The 18,769-nt window shown below is 43.7% G+C and overlaps 1 protein-coding gene across 6 annotated transcripts in view; it reads left to right on the top strand.

Annotated features, from left to right (window-relative positions):
* LOC136421710 (putative leucine-rich repeat-containing protein DDB_G0290503) overlaps positions 1–18,769 on the top strand; it is a 42,227-nt gene that overhangs the window by 1,478 nt on the left and 21,980 nt on the right. For all 6 annotated transcript variants that reach the window (XM_066409200.1, XM_066409197.1, XM_066409198.1 and 3 more), the window contains exons 2-3: positions 17,449–17,619; positions 17,983–18,683. In XM_066409200.1, the coding sequence (XP_066265297.1) occupies positions 17,464–17,619; positions 17,983–18,683 (857 nt within the window). In that variant the 5' untranslated portion in view covers positions 17,449–17,463. The remainder of the gene's footprint in view (positions 1–17,448; positions 17,620–17,982; positions 18,684–18,769) is intronic.

Here is an 18,769-nt window from a genome sequence, read left to right as displayed (position 1 = left end):
TCTTAGAAAATTCGTCGAAAAACTGAACTGCCTTCTTTTATAGGAAAGTGAAATGGTCCAGGTCTTAGAATTGGAGCAGCCCTCTATTATATACGGGTCCCAAGATCTGTATTGGCATAAGCGTGACGTAGTACTAGTAGTAAGGGGCCGTACAGTAATATCTCATGGTGGGGACGCAACTGAGAAGTGTAAATGTGATATATCATCAGTTGTTGTCATGAATCCAGATTCTTTTGACAGATAACCTAAACGTCACAAAACACTTTCTCCGTCTGAAAATGCTTTCCTCAAGTGTGTTGTAAATCTTGATGCTGCCTGGTACTTGACAGGGTTCTTGTTATATCTCTTGATCTCTCCATGATCAACCAATCTTCGCAGATCACAAACAAATCTAGAAAATCCGATAATTTCTATTCCCAGTTGGACGTCTGTTTACGTTATAATCGTTGAAAAGAATTGTACAACTCGAGAACTGGTCAAGTTTTCAATTGCCGAGCTATAGGATTGCATGGTCTGGATATCTGACCTAATAATTGATGGCATAGAATGAGACACACTCCAAACACGTAAAACTTTCTAACCCCTGATGCAACCAAAAACGTTAATGCATATGGAATCAAAGTCATATATCATCCAGTCCTTGGATACCGGAGCCAATTACCTTCTAATAGTGTGCTTCTTTGATCGTTCTTGTCAATATATTAAACATCGATCACTTGAGCTGAGTCTGCTAAGATGAGCATGACAACCTACATGTACCTCCTACAAAGAAAGACTTGTTGTTTGTTTGATACACTGTGTTCAGCGGTTTAATTCGAAAAAACAGCTTTGTAGTCCTGTGGTTTTGCAGCATTTTTTTTGCGCTCGCGCGCATTAATTTTGTGGTCTCCAGAGGATGTCATCCATGAAATTACGTGTGTGTGGCCTAACAACATTGTAAAAGCACTGCAATAGCGGCATATGTTCAACCGTAGAGACCATTGTGTGTACCGATTCTAAAGGCTTTGGTGTGACCCGGCCGGGCGAACAGTATTTTCTCTGGAGTCGTACCACCCAATATTTACATGGATACAGGTCTGAGATTAATCTCTTTTTCTCCGACCCATTTTACCCTACCTCCCTGTCTAGACGACCCTTCCGATCCTGCAAATAAGGAACCTTTCGATACAATTTCGTCATCTTCCTTCCTTCCGACATCTCGCCCCTTTCATGTCTTTAATTAAACTTCAAAGCCACGAAACCCAAGATGGGGAAGTAATTGGTCAAGAAGCTAGTAAATTCTGTTTTTGTGACAGGGAAGTTTTCAATTTATCACAGCCAACTTTTGAAAACCATCTCTACAAAAAACGTCCAACTTATTCTTATTATTCTAAGGTCACTGTGTTAGTCGGTCAACGCGTTAGTTTTCTTTCCCGGCCAAGTCTTACCTTTATTGATCCATAAAAAAAATGGAGGTAGTGTTTTTTTCTGGTGTGCCTCTGTGTGCGTGTTTGTAGTCAGCATAACTTAGGATGGTCTGGACGGACTGTATGTCTGTATGTGGGAAGGTATTGTGAAGATGAAGGTCAAGGTAGATTTTGGGCGTCTTGGCAGTTCTTGATTTTAAGGGAAACCTGTAGACACTGCCGAAAGCAAATCGGGATTACGACAGCTTCAAGTTACATATTATAACTGCTCAGTGTGCTTTATTTGAATAAGGACCTTGAGAATGAAGCATTTTCATTGCGTCAACAGGTGTCTGAATCTGGCCCTATTTTCTCGACACTTCCAAAGAAGGGTTTTATATCCATACAAACTTGTATATAAAGCCTTCCCAGCGCCCAGGCTTCTTCTGTTCCCCATTAGCTTGTCTAAGATAAGAGGGGTTGGGTTATCTCCAAGTTCTATGGCGGGGTGCAAGGTTTAAATCTACCTCGTGAATATTAATGATTTGTTAACAAGTTCGAATGCGAGCCAACGAATGTCTGACTTATTTTTGTCTTACTCCAACTACGGTTTATCTGTACCGTTACACAGCGCATGCGCTGACAACGTTGAGTGTTCTGTGAAATAACATTAGAGATTCAAATGATATATGTTGTTACCTTATAGAGTATTTTGTTTGAATATTTCTGTAGCTTTTTGCTGGCGTCCAAAATCTATTCTTTTTAACCACAGTCCTCATCATCCTAGACAGCTCGACACTCTTACTCCCGCGATTATCCTGGAATCTATCATGCCCACTGAGTTCTGAAATTGCAACCAGGTTTTGACATGGGGACTATGTGCATTAGCTGTGACTCAAACGTCAAGGTCGATATTTTTGTTCAACTATTCAGACCAGACCAGAGACAAACATAATTGAGATTAAAGCCTGAGAATTTCTTTTGGTCTTGAAGATTTACAGCAGTGCTTCTTCTCTCCACATGGTTTCATAATCCGTTGTTTGGTTTGCGCATGGCTAGCTTTAAAAAAAAAGCTTTTTCCCCGAAACAAAGTTCAAAGACAAGCATATCGGCACCCTACCCCCCCCCCAAAACCTGGCCTGCTGAAACCTGTTTTATGTAGTACTTCATAACACAACCTCTCCTGTCGTAAACTTCCATCTATCAGATCTCATCACGGCTTGGGAAAAACAAGATCGTCACGATTTTGTGTTGATGGAACCGTTCGAGGCTGTTTGTGAGGGCGAGGTTCAGGGTCTGGCTGCATGTATCTAAATCTGTTGTCTGCCAAACTACGAACAATGTTTCAGGCTAAGGGAAAGGAAAGGCCCCTGTTGCGTCAGATGAACGTCACATTCCTCAAGCCAGAATCGTGGTCAATTTTGAAGGTCCTTGTTTAACATGTTGATATATAAATTTGCTGTCGGTTGACATTTAGTTCAATCGTTGACATAGTTCTGCCCAAAAAGGAATTCAGTAAATCTATACCTTCGGATGAAGTCGTACATCATTTTGTGGAGCGGCAGTTTTTTTTCAAATAAAGTAATTTTCGCACCTCACACTACACTCAAGTATAATTGAGATATTTGATATCTTTCTTTTAAGACAAGACAATAATGAGTCTAGTGTTCTATACTTGACCTATATTCGCCGGTCGGTCAATATTGGAGTTTTACAGGGGGCTTGTGTGGTACATATTATGTAAGCTGCATCGTTTGTGAACAGGAAACAATTGCGGTCTCTGTAAACCACAACCATTACCTCACATCATTGTCGCCTGCTGAGGTCGACCAGTGTCGTTTCAGACGTCGATGCTTTTGATGTGTGGTCTTAAATAGGAGGGGGTCTTTTTTGTTGTGTGTGTATGTGTGTGTGTGTGTGTATGTGTGTGTTTGGTATTACATTTTTTATATTTGTATTGTGTGTCTTCGCGGTGAATTTAGGTCATTTCTTATTTGAGCACACTTTATGTTGCAATACAAGGGTTAAAAAGAAGAATACAAGACGTTGTTGTTTGCAGGAGTTCGGATGTAAATGCCGCTAGGTGCACACAGTGGTAGGTTGTGTCATGAATAGGTTTTCTTTCTTATACCCCGTGGAATTGTGAAGACCGTGTCGAAAGCATTCTCTTTGCCCTGACCGCCCCTCAGAGAAAACCGCTTTGAGTGACCGTCAACTGGACATCTCCCCCTGCAGGTTTGGTCAGTTCACAGCTCAATAGCCTCTCGTAAATCTTGTGGACGACTTTATTTTCACCAACGAACGCTCTACGTGCTGTGGTCAATAGACAGCTGTTCAACGTTGATGTATCATTGTGCATGAGTTGCAGGTCTACGTGCGTGGTGCAGCAAATCACACCAGCTACATCTCAAGATTGTTGTCATTGTTCAGGAGGATTTAGTTTTCTTCTGGACGACTTTATTTTCACCAATGAAGGCTCTACATCCTATGGTCAACAAACAGCTGTTCAGCTTTGATCTATCCTTCGGCATGAGTTTCAGGTACTAGGTCTACGTACGCGTGGTGCAGCAAAACGCACCATTTACTTCTCAAGTTGTTGCTATTATTCAGAAATCAGGAGGATTTAGTTTCAATGGACTGCGAGAATACAGGGAGACCGAGGACGAGGTGTAATTACAATGAGAACGTACACTAGGATCTAAATTTAGTCTATACAGCTTGATCGACCTAGTAGGACCTTGCGGATGATTTGTAGTGCAACGGGTGGATGATCCAGGGACTACTGTTTCGAGTGAAGGTATTTTAAGCTCTTTACGACCCCTCCATAGGTCAAATGATGATGTCTCATTCGTGTAGCTTACTTTCCTTCATTCATGCTGATGTCATTCTGACAAAAGGTTCACTAGTACTTTATTACACTGTAAACAATACATATAGCCTCTGTTGATAGAGGGTGAGCGATGATGGTGATGTTTGTAATGATGACTGTATGACTGCCATGGAATAAAAGCGCTCATAACCAAAAGGAAGGTTCTGTACATGGTCGATGGACATCTCTGAGAGTATAACTTCCTAAAATATCGGCAAAAAGCGTACAAATTTGTCATTCCTGTGGTATGTTTTGCCCATGAACCAGTTTTCACCGAAAAATCATGATGTTTTATATTTTTGTCCCGGTCCTTTGAATTAAGTCCTAAAAGGCAAGGTCAATTTCAATGACGTCATTTGGCCACGTGATTACACCAAGAAACCTACTCATACAGACTTGCTGTCATGATCATAATAAACTTTGACTATTGCAGATTTTCTTGAATCCATGATCTTCTTGATCTTGATCTTGATCGGGTACTGGGCAACACTCCTCTTGTTTTAGGAAAGCGCCCATGATAGCACTGGTCCCTCTCGGTGGTACAAAAAAAAGGTCCTGGCCCATGGACTATATGTGATGTCCTGTGACCCGGGGTCTTCGGTCACGTAACCGGTAAATTGGCAATTCTGGAGGTCAGCTGCGTCTAGTTAGCAGACGGACATAGTTACCTCTTGTTGTCGTTAACTTGTTGCTATTAGTTACGCTCGATATCTCCTCTTGATTGGTTGGTTTGTTGTCAAGTCAATCTTGATCTTCATTATCTCCACGGGGGGTCTCTTGATGTCCCTACTGGCGTTGGTTGATTTGTGGGTTTGTTTGTGATTATAGAATACCTTATAGGCCTGGAAAACTAGTGTTGTGCTTCCGATTGCAGAAGTGCATCGGGGCACAGGTATTTTCAACATTTAATCATGCAGGTAGACACTCTTCAAGCAGAAATGAGAAGAATGTGTTGGAAAACGATATTCGACACCGTTTTCACTCAAGATATCAGATCGAAAATTTTACAGTGCCTCAACATTGCCCAAAAATGCTAGGGTCAACGTTTTTTTTCGCTAGAAGTGATCAAAATTTTTAATGGATTTTATTGTTTTCTTCGCCAGTAGACCTTGGTCAACGTTACATCGGACAGGGCATCAGATCATCATTGTATTCCATTGTCCAGACCTTACTTTACTTTTGTCGAGCTCCCACTAGAACCAAACTTGAAAGCGTTCTCCACCTCCCCACTTCACTCTATCCTCCACCAGGAACTTGATTTCACTGTCAGGTCGGTGTCAGCTCTTTCAATGAAATAGACCTTGGTCTTCCCTCGGCTTCTTTTGCGGTTTGGAGTTTCCTATAGTACCAGATTTGATGCCATAGCATCAAGGTGCACGTGTCTAATACTAGTACAAAGAGCTGCCAGTCTCATTATTCTTGCCTCTCTCCATTGTCTTGAGATATACCGCATTTTAAAACATTTATACATCTATATACTCATTAAAGTGTCTAAGGCTGAAAACAATTACGAAAGCGCCGTGACCTTTCAAACCACCCGTGGTAACACGATTGTGGGCAGCTTCTTCACTAAAATATCTCTTACTGTGAGGTTATCCATAAAATTCCAGGGGTTTACATTGGGTCTCTACCTACATTTCGAAATGTCGCCTGGAACTACTAAGAGAGGCACAAAATATTCCCTCAAAACAATTCCACATGTACACTACACATCTGTCCTAAACGCAAGCCATTGCAGGTTTTTTTACAACAGCTAGTCAATTATTGGCATCCTAACTACACCTCCGATTGGTCACGCGTTTCCGTCATATTTATACGTTACTGAATTAATTGTTAAAACTTTGATAAGTCCCCAGTTTCGACATGCCATTTGAAGTAGACGACGGGTTTTGCAAAAAGAACTAACATGAATGCCATTTTTCAGTCTCTCTGTGAGGCCAGGCGCAATAAAACACCATGACATTTAAACCTCGTCTGCGTTAACAGTCAAATGTTTTACCATAGTTGAATCCATATGTATCACTCCGCGGGATGCTAGTCGTGTATGTTTTGACCGTCTAAGTTCAAAGATGGATCCATTGACCCATTTTATTGTTAACAAGTAGCAAGTGAAGTCAAGTTAAGTTTTATCATACTGATACGTCCTATGCAGAAATTCCAGATGTTATGTGTTGGAATCAAGTTCGGCCTACATAAATGACCTACTGTTTGTTTAAAAGGTCATTGATCTGGCGGTTCCTTTCCACTCTGGGTATACCTATATTCTTGGACCATGCTGTCTCCACAGTTGGTCACACGTTAAAACTATAAGTATTATATCAAAGCTGAAAATATTATGGGCACCGCTAGAAACCTTCTCCTCTTTTCCCTTTATGTCTGATCTGAACTTTGGGTGAAAGAGAGTGAGCAAATGATCATATCATTGATAACACTGGTCAAGGTCACAATCGTTTGGATGGCCTTTCGTAGCCACTTCTCCTTTTACATTAACAACATAAACTGTCGTGGAAGGTACCGAAACATTTTTGTGGAAATCAGGAGGGAGCACCCTTGAAAGGTCACAAGGTCATGACCTTTGTATAGTTGTCAGACCTGTCCTGATATCCGTATCTGGTGCATTTCGTCCGCCAGCGCCTTACGTTTATCACTTTTGTTTTGTTTGAACCACATTTCGACACACCTGTGCTCTGTCCTTGACTAATTAGATGATGAATGACGCACAGGTACAGAATGTTCTAGGTTGTTCCAAGGGGTTGTTCCAAAATCGTTCATAAAAAAAAATGGCGGGAAGTTCTGTCCCTCATCTTCACTTTCACCTCCGTGCTCCTCCCCTGAGTCCCCATACCCCCTACCCTGCTCCTCGCGTGCAGCCAACCGGTAGAGACCAAACAAATAAGAAGGTCGACATGCGAGAAATTGGGCGAATCTCGGTGGGGAGGGGGGCGACACACGGAATCATTACAGACAGGAATGTGAAGGTCACGAGTTCACGATCATCGTCATGTCAACAATTTGACCATTGGATTGAATGATTTTCTGGTCTACTGCATTTATCAGTAGTTTTATCTACATCGTTGATCAAATCAAAGAGAGGCATTGTATGTACTATTAGGACCTGTGTAACGAGGACCTTGGGCAGTATCGCGGTATATCTTATAAACACAGTGATTAAACAAATCAGTTGAATGAAGGATAATCACATGACAGCCGGAAAGAAAGAAAGATGCCCCTATTGGTCGTTGGCAGCAGATAGACCAAATAACAGCTGGGACTGACGACTTGTAGGCTTCGTGCCCGATTCACTGGACCGTAGTAACGATTCGGCTCTTGACTAACGATTGGGACTACTTGGACTAACGAGGGATCTGCATGGAAGCTGGGTGTGAGGCCAGGGGAACTGCAAAACTTTGACTTTACCTCTCATCAAAATCAGTTTTGTCGTTATGTCTAACTCTAAATGGAAACGTAATGTAGTATCAAACTGTAAGATTCTAAGACCGACACGTCTCTCTCTCTCTCTGTAACTCTTTCTCTCCCCTCCCTCCCTCTCCCTGCCTCTCCCTCCCTCTCCCTCCCTCCCTCTCCCTCCCTCTCCCTCCCTCTCCCTCTCTCTCCTTCCCTCTAGATCTCTCTCTGTGGAGGTGTACTTGCGCGCGAGTGGTGCCTCTATTGAAGCCCTTTTCTATCAGAAGTTTGCGCATAGTTAAACAAACATCCAGTGAAGTCTGCAATGTGTGCAGCTACAAATGAGATGGTAATGTTTACCCTGGAATGGACTTAATTATGAAACCAGTCATTCATGTGTGACAGGCACCAAACATCCATCACCCTCTTGTTTGCATGTTGTTTCTACCACTTAGCTATTTCTGGTTATTTACGGTGTTCCCTCGCGCGTGCCTGTCTGGCTGACCTTATGACCCCTCCTTAAACTCTTTATCACGACTCCCGCGGTGTGACTCTCATATTTTAGGGCACAATTCATCACATGGTGGAGTCTGTAGTCGGCCAAACGTGACCTTTCGCGCGTACGTTGACCTGGCCTATATTCAAGCTGATGGAGCTTACGAACCAACTAACGATCTTCCTTCAATGGGAATATTATCTTGTGAACTCTGTTGTGTCTTTGGGGGCGCTTCTTGATTTTCCTTACACCCAAGTTACTTTAAAGACTAGTCTACTGTACCGAACTCCAAAGTTCTTTTTTGGAAGACCTGGCTTCCGAAAGAGTCTGACGTCACGTTTAATTACGTCACCAGATGCTGTTGCTTACTTCAGGTGTCATATAGATGTTGATTCCAAGTTCCAACCTCTCCTGGGCTTGCTGATCTTATGGGCACTCCGACTACTTTAGTCTCATGGTTCCAATTTTCGTCTAGTAGCGTTTCCATGACGACAGCTTCATGCGTTCAGCCTTGTGGTCTCATGATGCTCGTTAAACTTCAGCCTCAGAGATTCCATAATGCCCGCGGTTCTCGAAGAGGCGCAGGACAAACCATTGAACATGGCTGGTTATTATCTAAAAATCCCAAAACCCAAAGGGGCAGTACGCCGCTCCCGGGTTTAGAACCCACGCCAATCCCGATCCGCACGGCTTGGGAAATCAACGCGCTAACCACTGGGGCTAGGCTAAGAGTTCCGGACCAGTTAGACTGGTCAGTTAGCGGAGGTTGATCCCCACTGTTACAATCACACCGGATATGAAGTGAACAAGGGTTGCCATTCAGACATTCAAGGAAGGGTCAAGATTTCCAAGAATGTACCCTTGATAGACTTGATAACATCCTTTTGAAGTTTCTCTCCTAGCCTGTTCCCGCCAAGGCGGCTAGCGGATTTGGGAGAGCGGGCAAAAGCTTTAATACAAGGGCTTAGGCTGGATCCAGGCTATTCCGTTCCGCAACTACTTGTTCCAATCTCCTACGAAAATGATATTAGTTCCTAGGAATGTACGGTATTTATGTGGGTAACAAAAGACAGGGTCCTCTCAGAGTTAAATAGAGTGGAACGCGGTGGTCTGTTGTTAGGTCGTTCGACAATCATCAGTGACATTATATGTGTAGTTCGGAGTGCCGTGAGTTATTGGTCCGAGGCAAGTGATACGTGCTACTGTGTTTATCTAATAGAATCTAAATTCTATTCTATCCCATTTGAGGGACTCAAATAACAGTGGGCTGATTGCAATAAATCACGATTTTTAGTCATTATCTTGTCATTACATGGGAGTCTTTCCAACAACAGTGGTTATTGTAAATATTCAAGTAGTCGCTGTGGTTTATTGTTCGCGGTCATAACACCGTAAAGAATACATATTTCTGTCAGAAATGTTCTGTGTGTCCAACGCGAACGTTGAAATACCTTTTGCCCTACTCGGACTTGAGGAATTTACAGTATCTTCAAGAGGAAACAGCAAAGGTCGCTTCATCTGATAGATTCATCCTCCAAACCATTATTTAACCGTAGAAGTGACGGATATTATAAACAAATGTACAGCGCCCCTTGCTTACGAAATTGGTTTGATACCAGTGTGTAATATATCGCCTTTACCCCAAACAGTATGTCTCGAATGCAGCTAGGAATGCAGAGGTTACATCGTTCGATAAGAGACGGCTGGCTGTTTCCTCGCCACAATGTGTTCTGGATTTCGGCTATAGCCTAGAGCTCAGGTTGGGTCAGACGGTGTGACTCCGCTATCTTCGTCTGGTACCACCTCGCAAAGATAAGACATTTCATCGCGCACGGTTCACATTAGCGCGTGGCGACGTTTGACACACAAAGTATCACGTTTTGCCCTCACCCAGCCACTTTCCATAACTTCTCAAGACAAAAGTCATGGCCGTTTTGAGAGGGGGAAGGGAGGGGGAGCCAAGGCGTGAGCTTGAACCATATGCAACTTTGCCATTTCACTGATGTCCTGTTACAGTAAGTAAAGGTAAAGAAAGCAGTCATCCTCAACTGGAATGAACCATGATGCTTTATCTATTTCAATGCGGTTTCGTTACAGCTCGAACAACCAAGTACATAGGGACTCTTCGTCTCTGGTCGAAGTGTGTTGAACGGTTCTTTTACGTACAGGTTTGCCGGGTTTCTCTAATGTCCCCATCCGAATGAACTTATGCAACCCCTCACACCGGACTCGAACGGGGTTAGAACCTCCATCTGCAGCATCCAATAGTATGTCGTGCTTTCGTTGAGGCTGACTAACTACTTGCCCTGAACGGTGGAAATATCTAGGCACCTCCGAGAGGGCTACATCATTGCATCTGGTCACGGATCCCTCCCTCGCGGGCGCCGGCTGACCTGAAAATCCTAAAGCAGAGACAACTCTGTACGATGCAGTATTCTTCATATCCATCAACCAACGGCAACGGCAGATCTCCAGGTCTGCTGGTGTGACGCCAAATTTCTGCCTCGCCAGATTTCTGTTTCGCGGAGTAGTGCGCGTGCGTGGAGTTAGGGTTGCGGATAGGGTTAGGGTTAGGGTTAGCCATTAGGGTTAGGGTGGAGTTAGCTTTGGGGTCAGCCTCCACACCACGACCCCTCCTCCCAAATTCCGATCAGACTTCTGCTTGAAAATTACCTCGCCACAAGAGTGTGACATACTCTCATCTCAGGTATGCTGGAAAACCCTTACCAGTGTTGGAGCATTAGTTTGGCAGGGGCAGAAATGTGGCTTCACACGGGTACCACCAGTGGAATGTGGCCAGGTAGTTCGGATGCTTTAAGCCTGTTCACCATGTGTGAGGCTTTGTCGTTATCTATGTGTCTGATATGGTGGGGTGATGTCAGGCCAGGCATGACCGTTTTACCTTTAGGAGACGGAAACGCCAGAGGTTAAAGTCTTCTTGAATAATTGTGTGATAAGGCAAAGGACGCTTAGCAGGCTCTATATAGGTGGGGCTTTTTTTAACCTTCTCCCTGCTGCCTTGCTCTGTAACCAATAGAGAATGGGTGTCAAACGGCTACTTCAGTGTGCTAAAGGTTAAAGCCACATCAGTTCTATTGGATTTTGTTTCTTGGTGCCGACTAGCCCAGAACAGTGAAAATATCCAGGGGGAACTACTTTTTGCAAATCTATCCATAGTAGTGAAATATGTTTTTCGGTTGAACGTTTTAAAATCAATGCGCGCGCGGATGTAATCAACCAGATTCGTGTATTGGAGCCTAACACTGATTTCAAAGTTAGTTTTAATACTTTCGGTGCAAAGGTTAGTGTGCCACAACTTCATGTTGGTACCCGGTCAAGGTTACCAACCTATTTAAGTCTATGTCTCAAGCGTCTTTCTATTAATATCAGCTGTTGATTCAGTGTTAAGGTTATAGGGCTATCTCTAAGTCACGGTCAGGTCAAGGCTATCAATGTACAACATTGCCAAAATAACTCAAAGTCGTAAGTCCCAGAAACTGGTGCGACAAATCTTCGTACTCCGGCTTTGGTTAAAGGTCATCGATAAAGTCAGACATGCGAAAAGTTATGGTACTGGCCGTGGCCTTATATGTGTTATGGTGTGTAATCAAAACCGTCAGGCCAAGGGTACGTTTGGTCACATTTGTTTTACGGTATATAAAATCCCACAGACGGACCCATCCGGTCAAGGTTATGGTGCGTTAGTCAAGGTTCATAAAATGCGAGGAATATTCTTGTACCCACTGAGAACAAATCGTCAATGCTTTGGTTTTCAAACTTAATGATTTGTCGCAATGGTTATGAAAATCACACAATGCAGTGCGATATATTTTCACCTAAACTGTACGACCATGGTCGTGATCAGTGATGTCTGATGAGTGCTTCTGACACATAGGCCAAATAGGAATTGTCGGTCAAATTGAAACGACTACTCAAGGTCTTCACCTGGAGTGAATCTCCGGATCTCCAGATGGATGTCAATGTCTTGGATGACCACGCACGTTACCGTTATGTAATAAGTGCCCAGGGCAAGGGGTCAAGTTCAAAACAATATGTCTTCCGAAACTATCTGGAACATCCCAACGCTGACCATGTGTCCAGCACCGGCCACATTTTAAGATAAGCATTTGTACAATGAGAGAACAAGTTATATTTGCGGTCTGGCACTACATGATCCTACATATGTTGCTGCGTTTTTTTTAACGAAAAAAGTGATTGCTCGTGCACTAGTCGTTTACGTTTGATGAGGGTTTTCCAAGAGCTGTAACTTTTTCCAATGGTGCAGTAAGGTACGCATGGAAAGCTTTTGGAATGACACACAGGATGGGGAATGTTTGTTATCTGCTAAGAGATGTCACTACAGGTGTCAGTTGTGCAGTAAGGTACGCATGGAAAGCTTTTGGAATGACACACAGACTAGTGTGGGGAATGTTTGTTATCTGTTTGGTGATGTCACTACAGGTGTCAGAAATGCGTGTCGCTGTCGTGACTGATAGTAGTGTGTTAAAGTGTGCTGAAGTCTTTTCTCGAGCAGTCGTCTGATAAAACTGTCAATCATTCTCGTGCTTTGGTGGAGATGGCAGCCGTCCCATGGAACTGTCAATCACTCTCAGACAAGTTACACTATAGCTAGCGGCCAAACACTTAGAAAAAGAACCTTGGATTCTATTTTGAGAGCTGTAACTTTTTCTAATGGCGCAGTATACAAGTAGTAGTAACGTATGTATCTAAAGCTTTATTAGAACTTCGAAAAGACACATAGAGCGGGCAACGTTTGTTATCTTCTAGGGCATGTCACTACAGGTGTCAGAAATGCCTGGCACTGTCCTAGCACTGTCGTGACTGTTGGCACTGGTGAAGGTACTGATGTCTTCTCTCAGGCAGCCGTCTGATGGAACTGTCAATCATTCTCGTGCTTTAGCGGCGATGGCAACCGTCTGATGGAACTGTCAATCAATTCCGGGCTTGACCAATAGCGTGGCGTGATGAGGATTGGCGCGGAGCCAGTAAGAGTAAGTATGCTATCTTGCTGCCGGCCTTAGTTTTATCAAAGTTTTGTTTCAAACTTATCAGTCAACGTCATTATGCTGGCACTGTTGACAATGCCCACTGGCACACGAGGCATTGTTAGTAGTAAGCACCACTGGCCCCAAAGCCACCCACCGGCAAAATGTTCTAACGGGCCAAGGATAGAGCGAAGGCTTATGCAACACGCTAGCTTTCCGGTCTGCTTCACATTGGAAGCGACGAACAGAGACAAGCAGCTAGCCAGTGGTTATGTGTTCTTCACTTCAAAAACCTTTTGTAACTTGCCTGTATGAGTAATAGCAACGTAGATCGCTTTGAAATACACCATCATGGCGACCCGGACAGAATCTATAATTACCATAGCGTTAATGAACGTGCTATCGTGCGCAGACTCCTTCCAGCATAGCTTAAAAACCTTTATCACCTTCGGTAAGAAGGTTATGTCTTCGCGGATGTATGTGTCTGTGTGAGTGTTTGTCTCTGTGTGAACACGATAACTCGAAGATGGCTGGTTGGGTTGTCTTCATATTTTGTATGTGTGTAGGTCTTGATGAGACCTCAAAATGATAAGATTTTGAGCTCCCTAGCGGCTCGTCATGATACTGCAGCGGGACTCCGATTTTGATACCACGTGTTTTGGACATGCTATGGTCGTGACATTTAGTGGTAGAAACCTCTTGTTTGTCAATGACCCATCCCCTTTATACCTCTGTGTCAGTGCCAGTCCCATGACACGAAGGTATTACTTTCTTGCGGCAATGGCGTCATCTCAGGCGGTGGTGACTGGGTGTCATCTGTCTTGTTTGGTTTGATTTAATCATTTGTTTCTCCTGGAACATAATCCGGCAGTAGATTTGCATCAGGATGTCAGAGTGAACAGGATAATCCCTCTCTACCCTAAAATCACGTCCTCCCACGCTGACCGATAGATGTGTTGTGAATTAGACACCGATTCTCATCCTTTTCAGTATGATCAGTGAAACGTTGTAAAGACGGATCTGAACATTGTCTCTGTAGGTGGGTCAGATTATACAAGGATCTTTGACGACGGGTAGATTTGAATCAATTATCTATGTAAAGGTAAACTACTACTAAGGGTAGTCCCATAGCCTTTTGAAGTTGTATGGCCATGGGGCGATAGTTTGTTATCCACTTTGTCTACTACGGCAAGGTGTTGGAAGGTGGAGCCCAACCCCCTACTTCCACCGCGTTTTACCTCCCCAACCGAAGTAAGGTACTCATTTTTACACCTGGGTGGAGATAAAGTTCTTACGTAAAGCTGGCCATCGAACATTGCCAACTTCTTCACTGTCAGGTGTTTGCATAGAAGAAGTTGTAACTATATCTACATGACGTCTTTTTGATGAAGTCGTATTATGGTAAATACCAAAGCATCCGGCTATAGACCGAGACACAACAACCAATAGCTAGCCCCATGTCTGTCTTTTATCGAAATCAGTCAATCGGTGCATTTGGGGACAAAAAGAAAACGGCACTGCCAAGTATTGTGGCCATGTCGAGAGGACAAGAGTTGGTTTGGGCGGGTTAGGATATTTGTGACGCCCTCTGCCTCGTACAAGGTACAAGGTTGCCGTGTCATGTTTTCGTCTGGTTTCCTTGACTTTAACGTCTTGAGACATCTCCCCCAGTGTAAGAGGATATCCGTGTGTCCAAGAGTCCTGACCCTCAGGTCTGAAAGACGTGACCTCTGACGTGTCCCGTTGCTCAAGGTCACCAGAGTGATCACCTGAGTGGTCCATGGTGACGGACATATTGAAACCAGTACTCGGCCCTTATACTCAAGCCGATACATGTTGACGTCTGGTCATTAATCGTTGCTATTTCCAGACGAAATACTGTAAATGTATGTTAAGTTCGCGTGATTCTAATTTAGCGACAGGGAGAAAATAGAGTGTTCGCGGTGGTTCTAAGTTCGCGTTTTATAGAGAATGGTAGACAAGGGCGTAAGATGGGAAAAAATTCGCGGCGAAGAGCTTACCGCGAAAAACGCGAACATAAAACCATCGCGAACTAATGTCAATCATTTTTGTGGCGGGCAACTACAACTACTACACTTTGTATATTTAGAAGTGTTTTGGACAAGTCCATCCAATGTTGGATAAAATTTCTACCTGTTTACGTGTAGTGGGAGGGGGGCGGAGACGGGAGAATGAAAATTTATACCCCAGTGTACAATACGCGTGCGTACAGCTGCCATTCAATCGGACTTAGTACTCGAACATAAACAAATCCAGAGGCCTGATGGAGGACCTGTGTGGCCCCCAGACGGCTCGGCTGAACTGACGGATGTAGGTACTTGTCAATGCCACATTTCTGAAGAGTTTCAGCGAGGTAGTCGTGGCGTGCCCAGTGACCTTCCGTGAACTATGCGGGTGAAGACGTGTTTTGAGACGCAAAGTTCCAGCTTTTGTTCCCGTTGAAGTTGAATGTGAGGTCAACGGAGTGAGCGAGTGTGCCCTATTGTAAAAACTTAGGACCTTTTTGTCTGTCAGAAATGGTTTGAAAACATTCCCCCGACGATTTTCTAGTGTTGAAAGATTACTTATCCCCTCCCAATCAGTTTTGTCTTTGAAATTAACCAGAATTATTTCCAATTTTGGCAAAAGAAAACAGAGACTATAATTATAGGCTTTACTACTTGTGATAAGCCTTTTACAAAAATTATACTTTTCTTACTTCCGTCTGGACCTGAGTAAACTAGGGCATGCCCTATTTCCTTCCCCAAACACTGTTAACCATTAATTAACTACCCCCGATTTACTGCGGGTATTTAAGCTACCCTCGGGGTTTGGTGGTTTCTGGTTCCGCCTCAGACGTGATTTCAGACGATAATACGGACTAGGAAAGTTTCTTTGCCGCTTTCCTGTAGTTTTTATTTCTTAACAAATTATGTAGGCGACAATTTTGTCAGAAATCATCATAGTATTTACCACAATCGTATCATTCTTTTACAGCAGAATTTGTAGTATTTGTTTCTTTACGTAATATTCAGTCGACATTTTGGTCAGAAATCATTGCGGCACGATAAAGTCGATCATGCCATTCGTTAACATCAGATTTTGGGGTCCTGCATTATTTCATGTAACTGATCATGAAAAGAACATTTCACAGGAGGAGCTCATTAACCTGGGCACGTGACGGAATGTTGGCTCTCGTTTCCGTGTTTTTGTGTGCAAATCTGATAATGAAGTTCTACAGCATCCGGCTCTTCTTGGCTTTGAAATTTGATGTTATTTCTGGTTGAAATTCCGTGGAGCCATCGGCCCGAGTTCTCACCCGGGCCTGGACACGACTGGAAAAGCGTAGCATCGTCCTATCCGGGGATGTAAAGTATATGATGGAGCTTTAGGGCGTCAAACCTCTGCACGCAAAAGAAGAGAAGGGTCTGTAACAAAGGCGCATTGCACTGAAATTTAACGAAATAGCATCATACTTCGTCCTCAGTCTGAGGTTCGACCAATTTGGGCATCACAGGGCTGGTACATCAATGGCTGATTAGAAAAGGGGGAGGGTGGGAAGTAAAAAAGGATTGCTGTGCAGTGACGTTTTGATTGATAGTCATGTTGCACTGACCACACAACCAACAAGAGTGTCCTGCGAAGCAGTCGACAAGCGCGTCTACGGGTCAACCATGCTTTAAGAAAGGAGATCGCGACATGTTGCAAAGGTCATAAGTGCTTAATTACCACAACAAAGGACTGCCCAGTATCACCGTTGGTCGCCAGTCACATTGTTGTCCCCTAACTAGAGCGAAAAATCGGGACAAAAAGGCAAAGAAAGGAAAGGGCAGAATGTGTAGGGAGAAAAGGAATCTCCATTAGCCTCGGTGCGATATTTGATAGTGAATAACTGAATGAGATACTCGTTTTATTTACAAGTTTAGCGTTTAAATCATACGCGTATGTGCGTCAGGTAGGATCAACTGTTCTAAACTTCGAATTTGAAAAACGTTACGGCATGCAGGAATTTACAAAAGGCCTGACAAAGGTCTGCCTTGGTTGTTATCCTGATACTATTGCTTTCAGCCATATTCTTCGTCACAAGACATGTTTACGTTTACGTGATTTGTTAAACCACGAACCAGTGGGAAAGAAAGGAAATGGCCCTAAAGTCCTTACACTAGTTTGGCTAAATCTACTGGTTGAAAAGAGCCCTCTACGTTTGTCAGGAATATTGCAGGATGTTCTCTCAATCATTTCAGTCATTTTTCGTAACGTTAACGTTGGCTGTCTCCTTTCTTGCAGACGATACATTAACAGATGAAAACTATGGGTACGACAGAGATTTACGTCATCACCTGCATGGTGATGACGTTATTATTTCACGAGGCGCATGCGCAACAGGAAAATCTCAGCACAGCGGTGTCCAGACTGGACGCGCAGTTTAGGTCGATGGAGCGACGCCTAAGGACACAGGTAGGAACTGCAGTAGCTTGAAAAAAATGCCATACTATTTTTACGGTGCAGACACACACCAAAACAAACAAACAAACAATGAGAAAATTGGTTTGGCGGGGTCCAAAGTTGGTACCCCATGATGGAAAAGTTGTATTGGCCTGGGTCCGAAGTTGCATCGGCAGGAAAAGTCATAGACAGAATTTGCGAGAAATTCACAATAATGAAAAGGACATCAAATTAAAAAAAGAGAAATGTTTATCGGTGATATTAGATCGTCGATTTCTTGTCTACACCTTGAATATCCGTACTCATCTATATAATGACTTGTTAGGGAGCAGTTGTTACTGTATTGAGACTTGTTTGTCGGTTTCCTTTTTACAGAATGTCGTGCGTGACAACCAGAACAAGAAGCTTCTGGAACAGAACAGGCGTCAGACGGAAAAATTACGCCTTCTGACGGGACAACTGGACAAGGTCCAGGCTAAGCTCGTTGACGTCACTTCCGCTTTGGAAACAAGCCGAATGGACGCTTCCGATGCGCGCCAGAAAGCGTTGGAAATTCAGACTACCGTGGGGAGGCAAGAGGGCACAATCATGGACCTGAACATGAGGGTACAGGCGCTAGAGGGCGCTAAAATAGCATACGAGAGCACGTTGTCGAGCCTGCAACGCAAGTTAGACTCTGTGGAGGCGGTAGCTGTTAACAGACCAACATCTGGAATAGAACTCGGAAACAACGACAATGACGAGGAATCGCTGTTCGACTACGAGTCTATCTTCGTCGCTCAAGAGCCAGCCTCTAAGAAGAAAAAGCTCAGCAATAAGGCGATACAAAAGTTACTACGCAACCATACGATAGAAATATCAAGGTTGATGCGGCGACAGGGAAGTTCCAAGGGTCTCGGTGGCCTTGAAGATGATATAAAGAAGAATGTCTTGGCCATATCAGACTTGAAGCTCAAGGACAAGGCGCTAGAGGGCACTCTTTCACGGACGACATCTCAGATCTTGGAGTTCTCTTCCCAAAGGACTGTTTTCGGGGCGACAGTATCCTCCATACGGAGCGAGGTGTCCAGTGTCAGGTAAGCTGTACATCTCACTTAGATCGCTCAATCTCTCTTTTTGATCCAAAGAAATAAAGGTATTGTTGTTCATGTGTAGTATCAAA

The sequence above is a fragment of the Branchiostoma lanceolatum genome, chromosome 16, assembly GCF_035083965.1.
Source record: "Branchiostoma lanceolatum isolate klBraLanc5 chromosome 16, klBraLanc5.hap2, whole genome shotgun sequence".
Classification (NCBI taxonomy): Eukaryota; Metazoa; Chordata; class Leptocardii; order Amphioxiformes; family Branchiostomatidae; genus Branchiostoma; species Branchiostoma lanceolatum.
This window is presented reverse-complemented; position numbering and strand designations above follow the sequence as displayed.